At 43.2% G+C, this 13,984-nt stretch overlaps 1 protein-coding gene across 6 annotated transcripts in view; it reads right to left on the bottom strand.

Moving 5' to 3' along the window:
* LOC106584409 (transducin-like enhancer protein 4) overlaps nt 1-13,984 on the bottom strand; it is an 84,655-nt gene that overhangs the window by 14,582 nt on the left and 56,089 nt on the right. For all 6 annotated transcript variants that reach the window (XM_045706348.1, XM_014169700.2, XM_045706346.1 and 3 more), the window contains 7 exons: nt 12,924-12,977; nt 2,994-3,164; nt 2,734-2,875; nt 2,245-2,402; nt 1,723-1,811; nt 802-1,051; nt 465-712 (listed from right to left, as the gene is read on the bottom strand). In XM_045706348.1, the coding sequence (XP_045562304.1) occupies nt 465-712; nt 802-1,051; nt 1,723-1,811; nt 2,245-2,402; nt 2,734-2,875; nt 2,994-3,164; nt 12,924-12,977 (1,112 nt within the window). The remainder of the gene's footprint in view (nt 1-464; nt 713-801; nt 1,052-1,722; nt 1,812-2,244; nt 2,403-2,733; nt 2,876-2,993; nt 3,165-12,923; nt 12,978-13,984) is intronic.

Genomic DNA, 13,984 nt, shown 5'->3' with positions numbered 1-13,984 from the left:
TCCTTCTCCTCCTCCTCCTCTCCAGCCCTACCCTACCCTCCTTCTCCTCCTCCTCCTCTCCAGCCCTACACTACCCTCCTTCTCTCCTCCTCCTCTCCAGCCCTACACTACCCTCCTTCTCCTCCTCCTCCAGCCCTACACTACCCTACTTCTCCTCCTCTCCAGCCCTACACTACCCTCCTTCTCCTCCTCTCCAGCCCTACACTACCCTCCTTCTCCTCCTCTCCAGGCCTACACTACCCTCCTTCCCAGCCCTACACTACCCTCCTTCTCCTCTCCTCCAGCCCTACCCTACCCTCTTTCTCCTCTCCAGCCCTACCCTACCCTCCTTCTTCTCTCCTCCAGCCCTGCCCTACCCTCCTCTTCTGCCCAGGGTCTGGTTGTGCTGGTCCCATACCACAATATTTCCCCCCTCTCCTAACCTCATCTTCCTCTTTATCCCCCTCTCGTTCTCCTCTCCTTACCTAACCAGGGTCTGGTTGTGCAGGTCCCAGACTACAATGTTTCCGTCGCTGCAGCAGGAGAAGCAGACCTTGTTGTCGGGGGAGATGGCCAGAGCGTAGCAGGCCGGGGCAGAAGACGTCAACTCCGCCTTGATGCGGGGAGTGGGTGTGGCCAAGTCCCAGATTGACAGTGTGCTAGCCTCGCCTCCAACAATGAGTGTCCGCCCATCAGGGAGAATCTTACATGAGCGGATGTAGTTATCCCTGTTCTGATTGGTAGAAAGAGAGAACATATGTACTGGAAAGCTAAAACAATCAATATGATTGGTTAAGCCTTTTATAGTTTGTGTCCACTCACCAGACAGTCGAGCTGGGCCATGGCACTCTTGCTGCCAGGCTGGCTGATGTCCCACACCTTGACACAGCCCTTGCCGCCAGTGTAGACGTGGCGTGTGGAGGTGCTGATGGTGACGGCACACACCACCTCTCCATGGTTCAGAGTGTGGATCTGCCGGGCGTGCCGCGGGATGCCCGGGCCCAGCAGGGCGTCCGGAGGGAAAGGCACCGGCTGCATCTGTCCATCCGCACTTACATGGAAAGAGTAGGCACTGGTGAGAAAGAGGAGGTAAACAGAGGGAGGGAAGTAGGAGAAAATGGAATGAGTGCCAACCACTGAAATGGAAATCTGTATATTATTACTAACAGTCATGCAAAAGCATTGAAGACTGTCAACCTCGCAATGGGAATGGCAATTGAGAAATATTCACCCAAACCTTGCTAATTGTTTTTACACAAAAGCCGTTGGCAGAATGCAAAAGGGAATATTGTATTACAGGGGCCAGAGTAAGAGTGCTATTTCCAATGGCCAATCAGTTAGGGCCGGGACAATACCAGTATTGAGAACGTTAATATCGTGGGCAAGGAAACAAAACACAAAGCGGATTGAACTTCTTTAGGAAACAGACCTAATGATGGAAACAAACATCAATATGTTGTCATCCAAAGTCACATTTATTTATTTTCCAAGCTATAACACACAATATTTTACATAGAGCAGGTTTTTAAAGGACCAAAGAATTTGGTCTACTTCATATTTTCATTTTTGACATGAAAACTAAATATTGCAATACTGGTATCGTCCTGGCCCAACAATCAATAGCATAGCGATGCCAAGGTTGTTGTGTAATTTTATATCTAAATTGGGAGAGCTTGCTGCTTGCCCCAGCTAAAACAACAACGACGGTTCTCTATGTTTGGATGGAGGAGAGGAGCGACGTACGGTTTTCCCCCAGAGGATCCACCAGGCAGTGAGGAGGACAGCCCTGGGGCCCTGAGGTGGGACCGAGACTCATATGCCACCTGGAGAGCCTAGGAGGAGGACCAAGACATTAGGAGGATTACTAAAATAATCATCCTGTGTTGTAACAGTTCAATCTCAGTAAATCCTAATCTTATCAAATTCAGTGAAATCTTGACAATTCATCCAGCATAGGCTTTCAAACCAGTTACTACCACAGAAAACATTGTCAAAACAGAATAAGGTTGTAAGTTTTGTTTTAAACCAGTGATGCATATCTTCCATGCTTCAGGGTCACAGTGTTTAGACTTTGTTTCCTTATAATTAGTAATTGATTCACACCTGGACAACCAGGTGGGTGCACTAACTGGCCAATTTGGGACATAATTGATCAATTAAGTGCCAGGAAGAGACAAAGACGATAGACAATGCAGCCCTTGAGGTCTGGAGTTGTGGACACCTGTTTTAAACAGAGAGATGAGTGAGGTGTGCTAAAGAACTCACCAAGGGGCTGCGGGTGTAGGCGCTGGCGCTGGCGGCAGCGCTGATCTGGGGCGAGAAGCCCCCGGGACTGGCTAGCTCCCCATTGACGCCTGCGTGGGACACCCCCCCAAATTGAGCCGGGTACAAACTGGGGGGCACAGACAGAGGACTGCGGAGAGCTAGGGGGGTGAAGAGCGGGTGGATGAGAACATTTTAGGTCACGGAGGACCAGAGAGGTCAGACAGGTGGGGTCTACAGAGAGTTGTGTTGGTGATATCTTATACTATAACATGTCTTTATTGCTTTTGGCTGATCAACAGTACCACAGGAGCACATTATCACAGTAGGGAGTAGGGGGGAGTTCTAATGGTATTATGAGCAGAATAAAAGTATAATTATGGTACTACATGGCTATATGATCACAATAGATTAATAGGATGGTATAGCAGGGGTATAATAACAGGGGCACAGACAGAAGGTATGAAAGACAGACAGGTGTGTCTGACTCACCCAGAGGGTCAGCGGAGGAGGCAGCCCTGCTGACCAGGCGGAGGCAGGACGTACTGGGGCCGGCGGGGCCGGGGGTAAGAGCCTCATGGTGAGACGGGGACGGGGTGCTCGACTTAGACAACGAAGACCCAGACTTCTCCACCTAAAGAGAGGTAACGAGATACAGTCATGATACACCTTCATACAGATAAGTAAGTGATAATACTTTAATTTGTTGATGTTGGGCACAATGTTAATGCTTGACAATGAATGTATAATACCTGTGCTGGATCCTTGGCCTTGCCCGGTGTGGGGCTGCATGGTAGGGGGGAGGACGGGACCTCGCCGGGGCTCCTGGGGGACCCTGGTAACTCCTTCCTCAGGGTGGGGGCCCGGTCCAGACCGTTCCCGTGGGGGGAGTGAGGGGGGCTGCCTGCGGGAGACGTGGGCTCCTGTGTACATAGACAGATAAGGGACTCCAGGTCACCCCAAAACAATAGCTTCACATTAGCTTTCAAAAATCTCTAAAGCTGTAAGATTATAGACATTATAGATTACTATAGTGTCCGTATGGATTTAAGCACAAGTGTGTATGAGGCCTGTACGGTACTGTAAGTCAAACCCAGCAGACTGTCTACATCCCTGCCACAGCCACCCCAATAAAACCATTCCCATCTTCTCCCAGTGTGCTGCAGTCAGCACATCTCCTGTAGCTGTCTGAGTAGAACACACATCCACAGACTGTACTACAACAATCCCCAGAGACATTCCCACTCTCACACCCATTAAGAACATCTGTCAAATTCTCAAATTGTTCTGTATGCAAAAATCACACAAGAGACTTTCCCGCTTTTGTGCATTGTGCTGCGCAGTACCAAATGCAGAAAGCTTGGATAAAACATATATTTGGGTAGACTGCATTAAGTATTTAAACAATTGAAAATATTCTGAGGGCATAAATAAAGGAAACACACTGCTGCTATCTGGTGAGAGGAGGGGGTCTGTGTGTGTGTTCCAGAGCTGTGTTCAACAGGGAGAGACTACTCACTAGGAAAGGAGAGAACAGCAGCTCCTCATAACTCAGTGATTGGTGTCCTCATTATGAAATTATCAATTTTACCCTGTACATTTAAAAATGACCAAATACACTGATTTGTTTAAAGCAAAACTACCAAAACTATTGCTGATGGTGAACCTGAACAATCAATTATATTGGAAGACTTAGCAGGTAGGCTATAGCCAGATGACAGTTGTCTCCGGTAGCTTACTTTTATTCCGCTACATTTTCAGCAGCACATAGATGTCAATAACCTAGCAAATTACATAGGTTTTATTAGTTGAGTGACAACCTAACAACACACAAGCCATTTTAGTATTTGAATGCTGAATGTGCCACACAGATTTGCAAGATCAAGAACAGGCAGCCTACTTCATGTTTGTCAGCGCGCGAAGCTGGGCACAGTACACAGTTTGACCAGGCTACTGACACTGCCTGGGGTTGTTCAGCATGCAAACTGATCAATGACTCACTTTTCACTTTCAAACACTTTCACTTTACACTGAAGGAGAGAGGATGCATCAGCTGTCACAAAAGATTAGGTATTTTCGAAAGATACGAAAAATGTAATATTTTTTGGGGTGACAAATTGTTTATTTTATCATTTTTTTCTTTGGGGAGGGCTACAGGTACACTACGCAAACTCATACAATCTCATACTCTGTTCGCATTTTCCTGTTGGCTAATGCTCAAAAAGAAAAAAACATCCCAAAAAAGGTACAGAAATATAAAGTACTGATCATTTTGACCATATTACAGAATCAAAAAGTAACAATAAACCCTGTTTGCAAAGGAAAATAAAAACAAAAGTTAGTCTCCACGCCCAACATCTCACTGTGGATAATTCTAATGATAGAACTTCTAGTAGTAACTGCATCCACTGGTGAATTGAGAGAGAGTGAGGTGATTGCCATCTAATAGCCAACATCTGTTTTGCAGCAGTGCTGCCTGCCAGCAGTAATTGTCTCTGATTAATTAGGAGATTCAAGAAACTATCATCGTTAAGTAACATAGTACAGTGCATTCGGAAAGTATTCAGACCCCATCCCCTTTTCCACATTTTGTTACGTTACAGCCTTCTTCTGAAAGGGATTAAATTCATTGTTTTCCTCATTAATCTACACACAATACCCCATAATGACAAAGCAAAAACAACTTTTTAGAAATGTTTGCAAATGTATAAAATAAAAAACTTATTTACATAAGTATTCAGACCCTTTGCTATGAGTCTCAATTGAGCCTAGGTGCATCCTGTTTCCATTGTTCATCCTTGAGATGTTTCTACAACTTGAATGGAGTCCACCTGTGGTAAATTCAATTGATTGGACATGATTTAGAAAGGCACACACCTGTCTATATAAGGTCCCACAGTTGACAGTGCATGTCAGAGCAAAAACCAAGCAATGAGGTCAAAGGAATTGTCCGTAGAGCTCCGAGACAGGATTGTGTTGAGGTAAAGATCTGGGGAAGAGTACCAAAACATTTCTGCAGCCTTGAAGGTTCCCAAGAACACAGTGGCCTCCATCATTCTTAAATGGAAGAAGTTTGGAACCACCAAGACTCTTTCTAGAGTTGGCTGTCTGGCCAAACTGAGCAATCGGGGGAGAAGGGCCTTGGTCAGGGAAGTGACCAAGAAGCCGATGGTCACTCCGACAGAGCTCCAGAGTTCCTCTGTGGAGATGGGAGAACCTTCCAGAAGGACAAGCATCTCTGCAGCACTCCACCAATCAGGCCTTTATGGTAGAGTGGCCAGATGGAAGCCACTCCTCAGTAAAAGGCACATGACAGCCCGCTTGGAGTTTGCCAAAAGGCACCTAAAGGACTCTCAGACCATGAGAAACAAGATTCTCTGGTCTGATGAAACCAAGATTGAACTCTTTGGCCTGAATGACAAGCATCACGTCTGGGGGAAACCTGGCACCATCCCTACGTTAAAGCATGGTGGTGGCAGCATCATGCTGTGGGGATGCTTTTCAGCGGCAGAGAATGGGACACTAGTCAGATGAACGGAGCAAAGTACAGAGAGATCCTTGATGAAAACCTGCTCCAGAGCGCTCAGGACCTCAGACTGGGGTGAAGGTTCACCTTTCAACAGGACAACGACCCTACGCACACAGCCAAGACAACACAGGAGTGACTTTGGGACAAGTCTGCCAAATGTGCTTTTTTTCTTTGTCATTATGGGGTATTCGGTGTAGACTGATGAGGAGAAATACTTTTTTTATCAATTTTAGAATAAGCCTGTAACGTAACAAAATGTGGAAAAAGTAAGGGGTCTGAATACTTTCCAAATGCACTGTACATGCAAAGCATTGAATATTTACATTCATGTACTTTGAAAGGAATTTTGTAACTTTGTCCCAGAAGCATTTAACTGCAGTGCCTACCTGATTTAGGGGACACAGTGAACAGTTGGGAGTTGGGGCCAATTTCTTCGTAAAATGTTTCCTTGGTGTTAAATACAGTCTGTGAACAAACTTAAAGTTTATAAATTGATGGTTCAGATTACTGGATGCCATGGTCACGTTTCCATATTCTGTTCCAATAAAGGGTTGTTCAGATTCACTTAGATCTAACTCATACTTTTTAATGGCTAGCTCAGAATATGAGCTTTCCAAAAGTTGTTTATTGACATCAGTCCTTTTGGGAGCCCGGATAATTTATGATATTTCACATAATTGGATGGTTCGGTATTTGGGTTCCCCAAGGGACTCCATAGGACAGCATTGCTGACCTAAGTTGTAAATCTAGAAAAAAGAAGTTGCCTGTTAATGTTTATGTGTATTTCAATCTTGGAATGTTTTCAAACCATTACTATCCATGATATCGACAAGGGTACGGATTACACATTTGAACCATTGAAAAGGCCGCCCTCCAGATCGCAAGGTATTATTGTGAAATATTGGAGTATGGGCATGCCATTTTGATTTCAACAAAATGTCGCGCAAAATAGAGATTGTGTGAGCAATAGTAGGACGAAAGCGTAGTTTACATTGTTTAAATAGACGGATTTTGATGGGGATTTTTGTTTTATGTTATTTTGATTTCCGCGGAGCCACAGAAATTGTAGGAGAAGGATTAAGTGGTATATCAGTGAAGACCACCTCTTCCAAGGCAATAGGAGACACCATTTTTCTCTCTATACTCAGTCAGAGAGCGGAAGAATAATGTCTAAACCAATTTAGGATGGGGAAAAATGCTAGTGCCTGGAAATACAATTTCAAGTTTGGTACGGATAGTCCTCCTACTTCTTTCCCTCTTAATTTTATCTGGGATCACTTACATTGCCTTATTCATTTTTTAAATCACTCTATGAATTTCATCCCAAAAGCCAGAAGGGGGAGACATGGGAAGAATTGAATTTCAAAAATCCAGCCATGGCCATTTTTCATTTTGACAATACATATTCTGCTGGTTAAAGCAACAGGGATGTTAGTCCATCTACTGAGGTCTGATTGAATTGATTTGAACATTCTGTTAAAGTTTCTAGCAATGGTTTTATATAAGGAAGAACATTTATTACACCTAAATATTTAAAATGGGAAATGATTGGGATTCCAAAAGCAGAGATGGAGTCCTCCATCTGGGTCTTGAGAGGAAGTAAGGCTGATTTGGTTCGATTAATTTAATAACTTGAGATGAAGCTGAATTTATTGATGATCTTCAATGCATTTGGGAGTGATTGACATACATTGTCTAGATATAGTAAAATATTGTCCACATATAATGAGATGAAGTGATCCGGGAAATTGGTATTATTTCCTTCAATGACAAATTGCCTGGGCCAGGGGTTCCATGGATAATACAAATAACAAAGGAGAAATCAGATCGCCTTTTCTGTTGCTTATTGTGATTCTGAATGATCAGAGCAGATATTGCCTATAATATCTATGGCTGAGGGATTGGCATATTTAGTATTTTAATCATATTAATGAAATTGGAGGCCAATTCCCATATGTTCGAAGACAGACCAGAGATATGACCATTCTAGTCTATCAAAAGCTTTTTCTGCAACAGGAGATAAAACAGCCCAAGGCGCTGTTGTTTCTGATGAAGCATTTAAGATATGTAATAGTCGATGAGGTTTTCCGAGAATAAACGTTTTTTAACAAACCCACTTTGGGTAAGGAAGTCTCAAGACGGGACGACAACATTTTGGAAAACGGTTTGATATCTGTGTTTATCAAGATAGGGAGCGATAGTGAGAACACTGGGTAGCATTCTTACCTTTAAAAAAAGAATAACTAAATTAGTGGTGTATTCACATCTCCCAAATGAACCTTTGTGAACGGCTGTGTTAATCATTTCAAGCAATAGTGGACCAAATTGATTCCCACATTTTAAATAGACCTTAAGGGGGAATCCCATACAGGCGATCTTCCTTTATTCATTCTACCCAATGCCCTTTTGAGTTCATTGAGAGAGATTTGGGTCCCAGCGAGGCGGCTTCCTCTGTTGAGAGAAGAGGAGTTCTTAATTATTTTAGAAAGGCCTTAGTCTGACATTGTGTGGATTTACAATCAGAAGTGTACAGTTCTTTATAGCAGCGGGACAATCTTTGATTAATTTCGGTTCTGATATTAATTCCCCTTTTTCAGATTCAATAGTTGCTATATCAGCTAATTGATCATTACTGCATAGCTTATTGGCCAGTAAATGACTGGGAAGATTACAATGGAAGTAATGGTTGAGTCGAACTCGATGGATGGCAAATTCTGCTCTCGGTCTTATCAATAAATTAAGTTCTGTCTTGACTTTGGAAAAAGTAATAGTTACCTGGTCTGAAAATAGTGTTTGTTGTGAATGCTCTAACGCAGTTAACAACATTTCCAATTCTGATATCTTCTTGAATTGTAATTTATTCAACCCAGATGCAAATGCAGTTGCCTTCTTTTTTATAAAACATTTGGTAGCATCCCATAGAATCCAGGAATCATCGGTTGAATTGTTATTGATCAATATGAATTAGTTTAGCTTTAATTTTAAATTGATCCCAGAATGTAGGATTCTGTAGTAATGAAATGCTGAATCACCATCTTGTAGCTCTTTTAGGAGATAATACCATAAAATCGATTCGGGGGAATGTTTTAATTCCTGTTTGAGTAGACTTGTGTACTCATTTGCTTATGGATTATGTGCTCGCCAGGCATCAATGATGTTGTAATCAGAAAGAATATACAGTTGAAGTCGGAAGTTTACATACACCTTAGCCAAATACATTTAAACTCAGTTTTCTGACATCAATCAATCCTAGTAAAAATTGCCTGTCTTAGGTAAGTTATCATCACCACTTTATTTTAAGAATGTGAAATGGCAGAATAATAGCAGAGAGAATTATTTATTTCAGTTTTATTTCTTTCATCACATTCCCAGTGGGTCAGAAGTTTACATACACCCAATTAGTATTTGGTAGCATTGCCTTTAAATTGTTTAACCTCACTAGGGTAGGGGGCAGCATTCGGAATTTTGGATGAAAAGCGTGCCCAAAGTAAACTGCCTGCTACTCAGGACCGGAAGCTAGGATATGCATATAGATTTGGATAGAAAACACTCTACATTTTCCAAAACTGTTAAAATAATGTCTGTGAGTATAACAGAACTGATATGCCAGGCAAAAATCTGAGGAAAATTCATCCAGGAAGTGCTATTATTTTGAAATGCCTGTTATTCCATTGAAAGCCTATCCACCATACAAAGACTTATGACCGAGTTCACGATCCCCATGGCTTCCACAACATGTGGCCAGTCTTTAGGCATTGTTTCTGGCTTTTACTCTGAAAAATGAGGGAGAAACACCACTTTCAATCAGAGGACAGTGGAAATTTCCAGATATGAGTCCTGCGCGTGACCGGGAGCGTGCCTTTCTTGTTTTTCCTTTTCTATTGACGAAGCTATTGTCCGGTTGAAATTTGATCGATTATTTATGACAAAAACAACCTGAGGATTGATTATAAACATCGTTTGACATGTTTCTACGGTACATGTTTCTATGGTACTTTTTGGATTTTTCATCTGTGTTGTGACCGCGCTTTGTTCCAATGGATTACTGAACAAAACGCACCAACAAAACAGAGGTTTTTGAATATAAAGAGGGACTTTATTGAACAAAACAAACATTTATTGTGTAACATGGAGTCTTGGGAGTGCAACCATATGAAGATCAAAGGTAAGTGATACATTTTATCGCTATTTCTGACTTTTGTTACTCCTCTTCTTGGCTGCTAACTGTTTGTAATGATTTGTCTGCTGGGCGCTGTTCTCAGATAATCACATGGTTTGCTTTTGCCGTAAAGTCTTTTTGAAATCTGACACAGCGGTTGGATTAACAAGAAGTTTATCTTTAAGCTGGTGTATAACATTTGTATCTTTTATGTATGTTTATTATGAGAATTTCTGTTTTGTTGAGTTTCACGCTCTGCAATTTCACCGGATGTTGTTTGAGACAGTGGGTTACTGAACAAAACACACTAACAAAATGGAGGTTTTTGGATATAAAGAGGGACTTTATCGAACAAAACAAACATTTTTTGCGGTAACTGGGAGACTTGTGAGTGTAACCATATGAAGATCATCAAAGGTAAGTGATTAATTTTATCGCTATTTCTGACTTTTGTTACTCGTCTACTTGGCTGGCTACTGTTTGTAATGATTTGTCTGCTGGGCGCTGTTCTCAGATAATCGCATGGTTTGCTTTTGCCGTAAAGTCTTTTGGAAATCTGACATCGTGGTTGGATTAACAAGAAGTTCATCTTTAAACCGATGTATAACATTTGTATATTTCATGAATATTTATAATGAGTATTTCTGTTTTTGAATTTGGCGCTCTGCAATTTCCCTGGATGTTGGCCATGTGGGACGATAGCGTCCCACACCCCCTAGAGAGGTTAACTTGGGTCAAACGTTTCAGGTAGCCTTCCACAAGCTTCCCACAATCAGTTGGGTGAATTTTGGCCCATTTATCCTGACAGAGCTGGAGTAACCGAGTCAGGTTTGTAGGCCTCCTTGCTCGCACGCACTTCAGTTCTGCCCACAAATTTTCTATAGGGTTGAGGTCAGGGCTTTGTGATGGCTACTCCAATACCTTGACTTTGTTGTCCTTAAGCCATTTTGCCACAATGTTGGAAGTAAGCTTGGGGTCATTGTCCATTTGGAAGACCCATTTGCGACCAAGCTTTAACTTCCTGACTGATGTCTTGAGATGTTGCTTCAATATATCCACATAATTTTCCATCCTTATGATGCCATCTATTTTGTGAAGTGCACCAGCCCCTCCTGCAGCAAAGCACCCCCACAATATGATGCTGCCACCCCCGTGCTTCACAGTTGGGATGGTGCTCTTCGGCTTGCAAGCTTCCCCCTTTTTCCTCCAAACATAACGATGGTCATTATGGCCAAACAGTTCTATTTTTGTTTCATCAGACCAGAGGACATTTCTCCAAAAAGTACGATCTTTGTGCAGTTGCAAACCGTAGTCTGGCTTTTTTATGGCGGTTTTGGAGCAGTGGCTTCTTCCTTGCTGAGCGGCCTTTCAGGTTATGTCGATATAGGACTCGTTTTATTGTGGATATAGAGACTTTTGTGAAGATGCTGGAGGAAACAGGTACAAGGTCCTTTGCTGTTGTTCTGGGAATGATTTGCACTTTTCGCACCAAAGTACATTCATCTCTAGGAGACAGAACGTGTCTCCTTCCTGAGCGGTATGACGGCTGTGTGGTCCCATGGTGTTTATACTTGTGTACTATTGTTTGTACAGATGAACGTGGTACCTTCAGGCATTTGGAAATTGCTCCCAAGGATGAACCAGACTTGTGGAGGTCTACATTTTTTTTCTGAGGTCTTGGCTGATTTCTTTTGATTTTCCCATGATGTCAAGCAAAGAGGCACTGCGTTTGAAGGTAGGCCTTGAAATACATCCACAGGTACACCTCCAATTGACTCAAATGATGTCAATTAGCCTATCAGAAGCTTCTAAAGCCATGACAACATTTTCTTGAATTTTCCAAGCTGTTTAAAGGCACAGTCAACTTAGTGTATGTAAACTTTTGACCCACTGGAATTTGAATACAGTGAATTATAAATGAAATAATCTGTCTGTAAACAATTGTTGGAAAAATGACTTGTGCCATGCACAAAGTAGATGTCCTAACCGAGTTGCCAAAACTATAGTTTGTTAACAAGAAATATGTGGAGTGGTTGAAAAAAATAGTTTTAATGACTCCAACCTAAGTGCATGTACACTTCCAACTTCAACTGTATGTTGGAGAGCCTTGGTTGTGTGTGGACAGTAGTTTGTCTTATTAGATTTGTCCCGCATGTCCAAAATGGCATTCATGTCTGTCAGATGGAATTGAGTTAATTCTAACAATATGGTGTTCAGAAAATCAAAACATTTAGGATCATATGAATTTGGAGTGTACACATGAATAAAGGCAATTTTCTGTAAGATTGTAATATGAGCAAAACATTTTAGTGAACTGGCAATTCGTAACATTTGAATCGATTTTCTGACCGATGCATACTACATTTAGATGGGTTTGGGGTCTGCGGACCGATGGTGCACTTGTATCTGTTATACTCCCTTTTCTCCCCAATTTCATGATATCCAATTGGTAGTTACAGTCTTGTCTCATCGCTGCAACTCCTGTACGGACTCGGGAGAGGCAAAGGTTGAGAGCCGTTTGTCCTCACAACCCATCCAAGCAGCACTGCTTCTTGACACAATGCCCGCTTAACCCGGAAGCCAGTCACACCAATGTGTCAGAGGAAACACCGTACACCTGGTGACCATGTCAGCGTGCATGCGCCCAACCCGCCACAGGAGTCGCTAGAGCACGATGGGACAAGGACATCTCTGCCGGCCAAACCCTCCCCTAACCCGGACAATGCAGGATCTCTAGCGGCATAGCTAGCAACTGCGATGCAGTGCCTTAGACCACCGTGCCACTCGGGAGGCCCGATGCACTTGTATCTTAAACATTTGAATCGGGGACCCATCCGTATCGGTGAATTGTTACATGGGGTCAGATGACGGTGCATGTAGAAAGGTGCTGATCTAAGGCCAGTTTAGCCTTTTCCCTCTGACGGGTTTGGTTAGAATTGGGAGAGGGTAAGCTCATCCAAGATCTGTGCCTACGTGTGACTTGGTTATTCTTACTTCATTAGAGACATCAACCACCAGGTTATCCTCACTCTTGTCCCCATCACTGTCCTAAGAGACACAGAGGAGAGAATGTCAGGTACACACACGTAAACAACATTGCCCACCCTTCACGTCTTCCCTCTGTCAGCCATACACACAGACTAACACACACACTACACCAACCCAGGCTTGCACACATACACAGATATGCCCACCCATCCCTCCCGTTCTCCATCTGTTTGGCTATATTACTACTTTATTCCTCTCTTCTTCTCCTTCTCTCTCTCTGGGAATAGTGGTGACAGCGATGGCACTTAATCACCATGGCAACAGTGCGTTGATGTGATCGTGGCCTGATATTCCTACTGACATCACGGTGGAGTGGCATCACCCCCTAATTATATTGAGCCAGATCAGGGCCATGTTGGAGAGGAGACTATTCCTAAACATAGACAGACCAGAGCTAGGAGAAAAACATCCTGGACGTAGACCGACCGGAGCTAGGAGAAAAACATCCTGGACGTAGACCGACCGGAGCTAGGAGAAAAACATCCTGGACATAGACAGACCAGAGCTAGGAGAAAAACATCCTGGACATAGACAGACCAGAGCTAGGAGAAAAACATCCTGGACGTAGACCGACCGGAGCTAGGAGAAAAACATCCTGGACGTAGACCGACCGGAGCTAGGAGAAAAACATCCTGGACGTAGACCGACCGGAGCTAGGAGAAAAACATCCTGGACATAGACAGACCGGAGCTAGGAGAAAAACATCCTGGACGTAGACAGACCGGAGCTAGGAGAAAAACATCCTGGACGTAGACCGACCGGAGCTAGGAGAAAAACATCCTGGACATAGACAGACCAGAGCTAGGAGAAAAACATCCTGGACATAGACAGACCAGAGCTAGGAGAAAAACATCCTGGACGTAGACCGACCGGAGCTAGGAGAAAAACATCCTGGACATAGACAGACCGGAGCTAGGAGAAAAACATCCTGGACGTAGACCGACCGGAGCTAGGAGAAAAACATCCTGGACGTAGACCGACCGGAGCTAGGAGAAAAACATCCTGGA

This window comes from Salmo salar, chromosome ssa23 (assembly GCF_905237065.1).
Source record: "Salmo salar chromosome ssa23, Ssal_v3.1, whole genome shotgun sequence".
NCBI classification, from domain to species: domain Eukaryota; kingdom Metazoa; phylum Chordata; class Actinopteri; order Salmoniformes; family Salmonidae; genus Salmo; species Salmo salar.
Note: the sequence above shows the minus strand (reverse complement) of the source record. Positions and strands in the feature narration are given on the sequence as shown.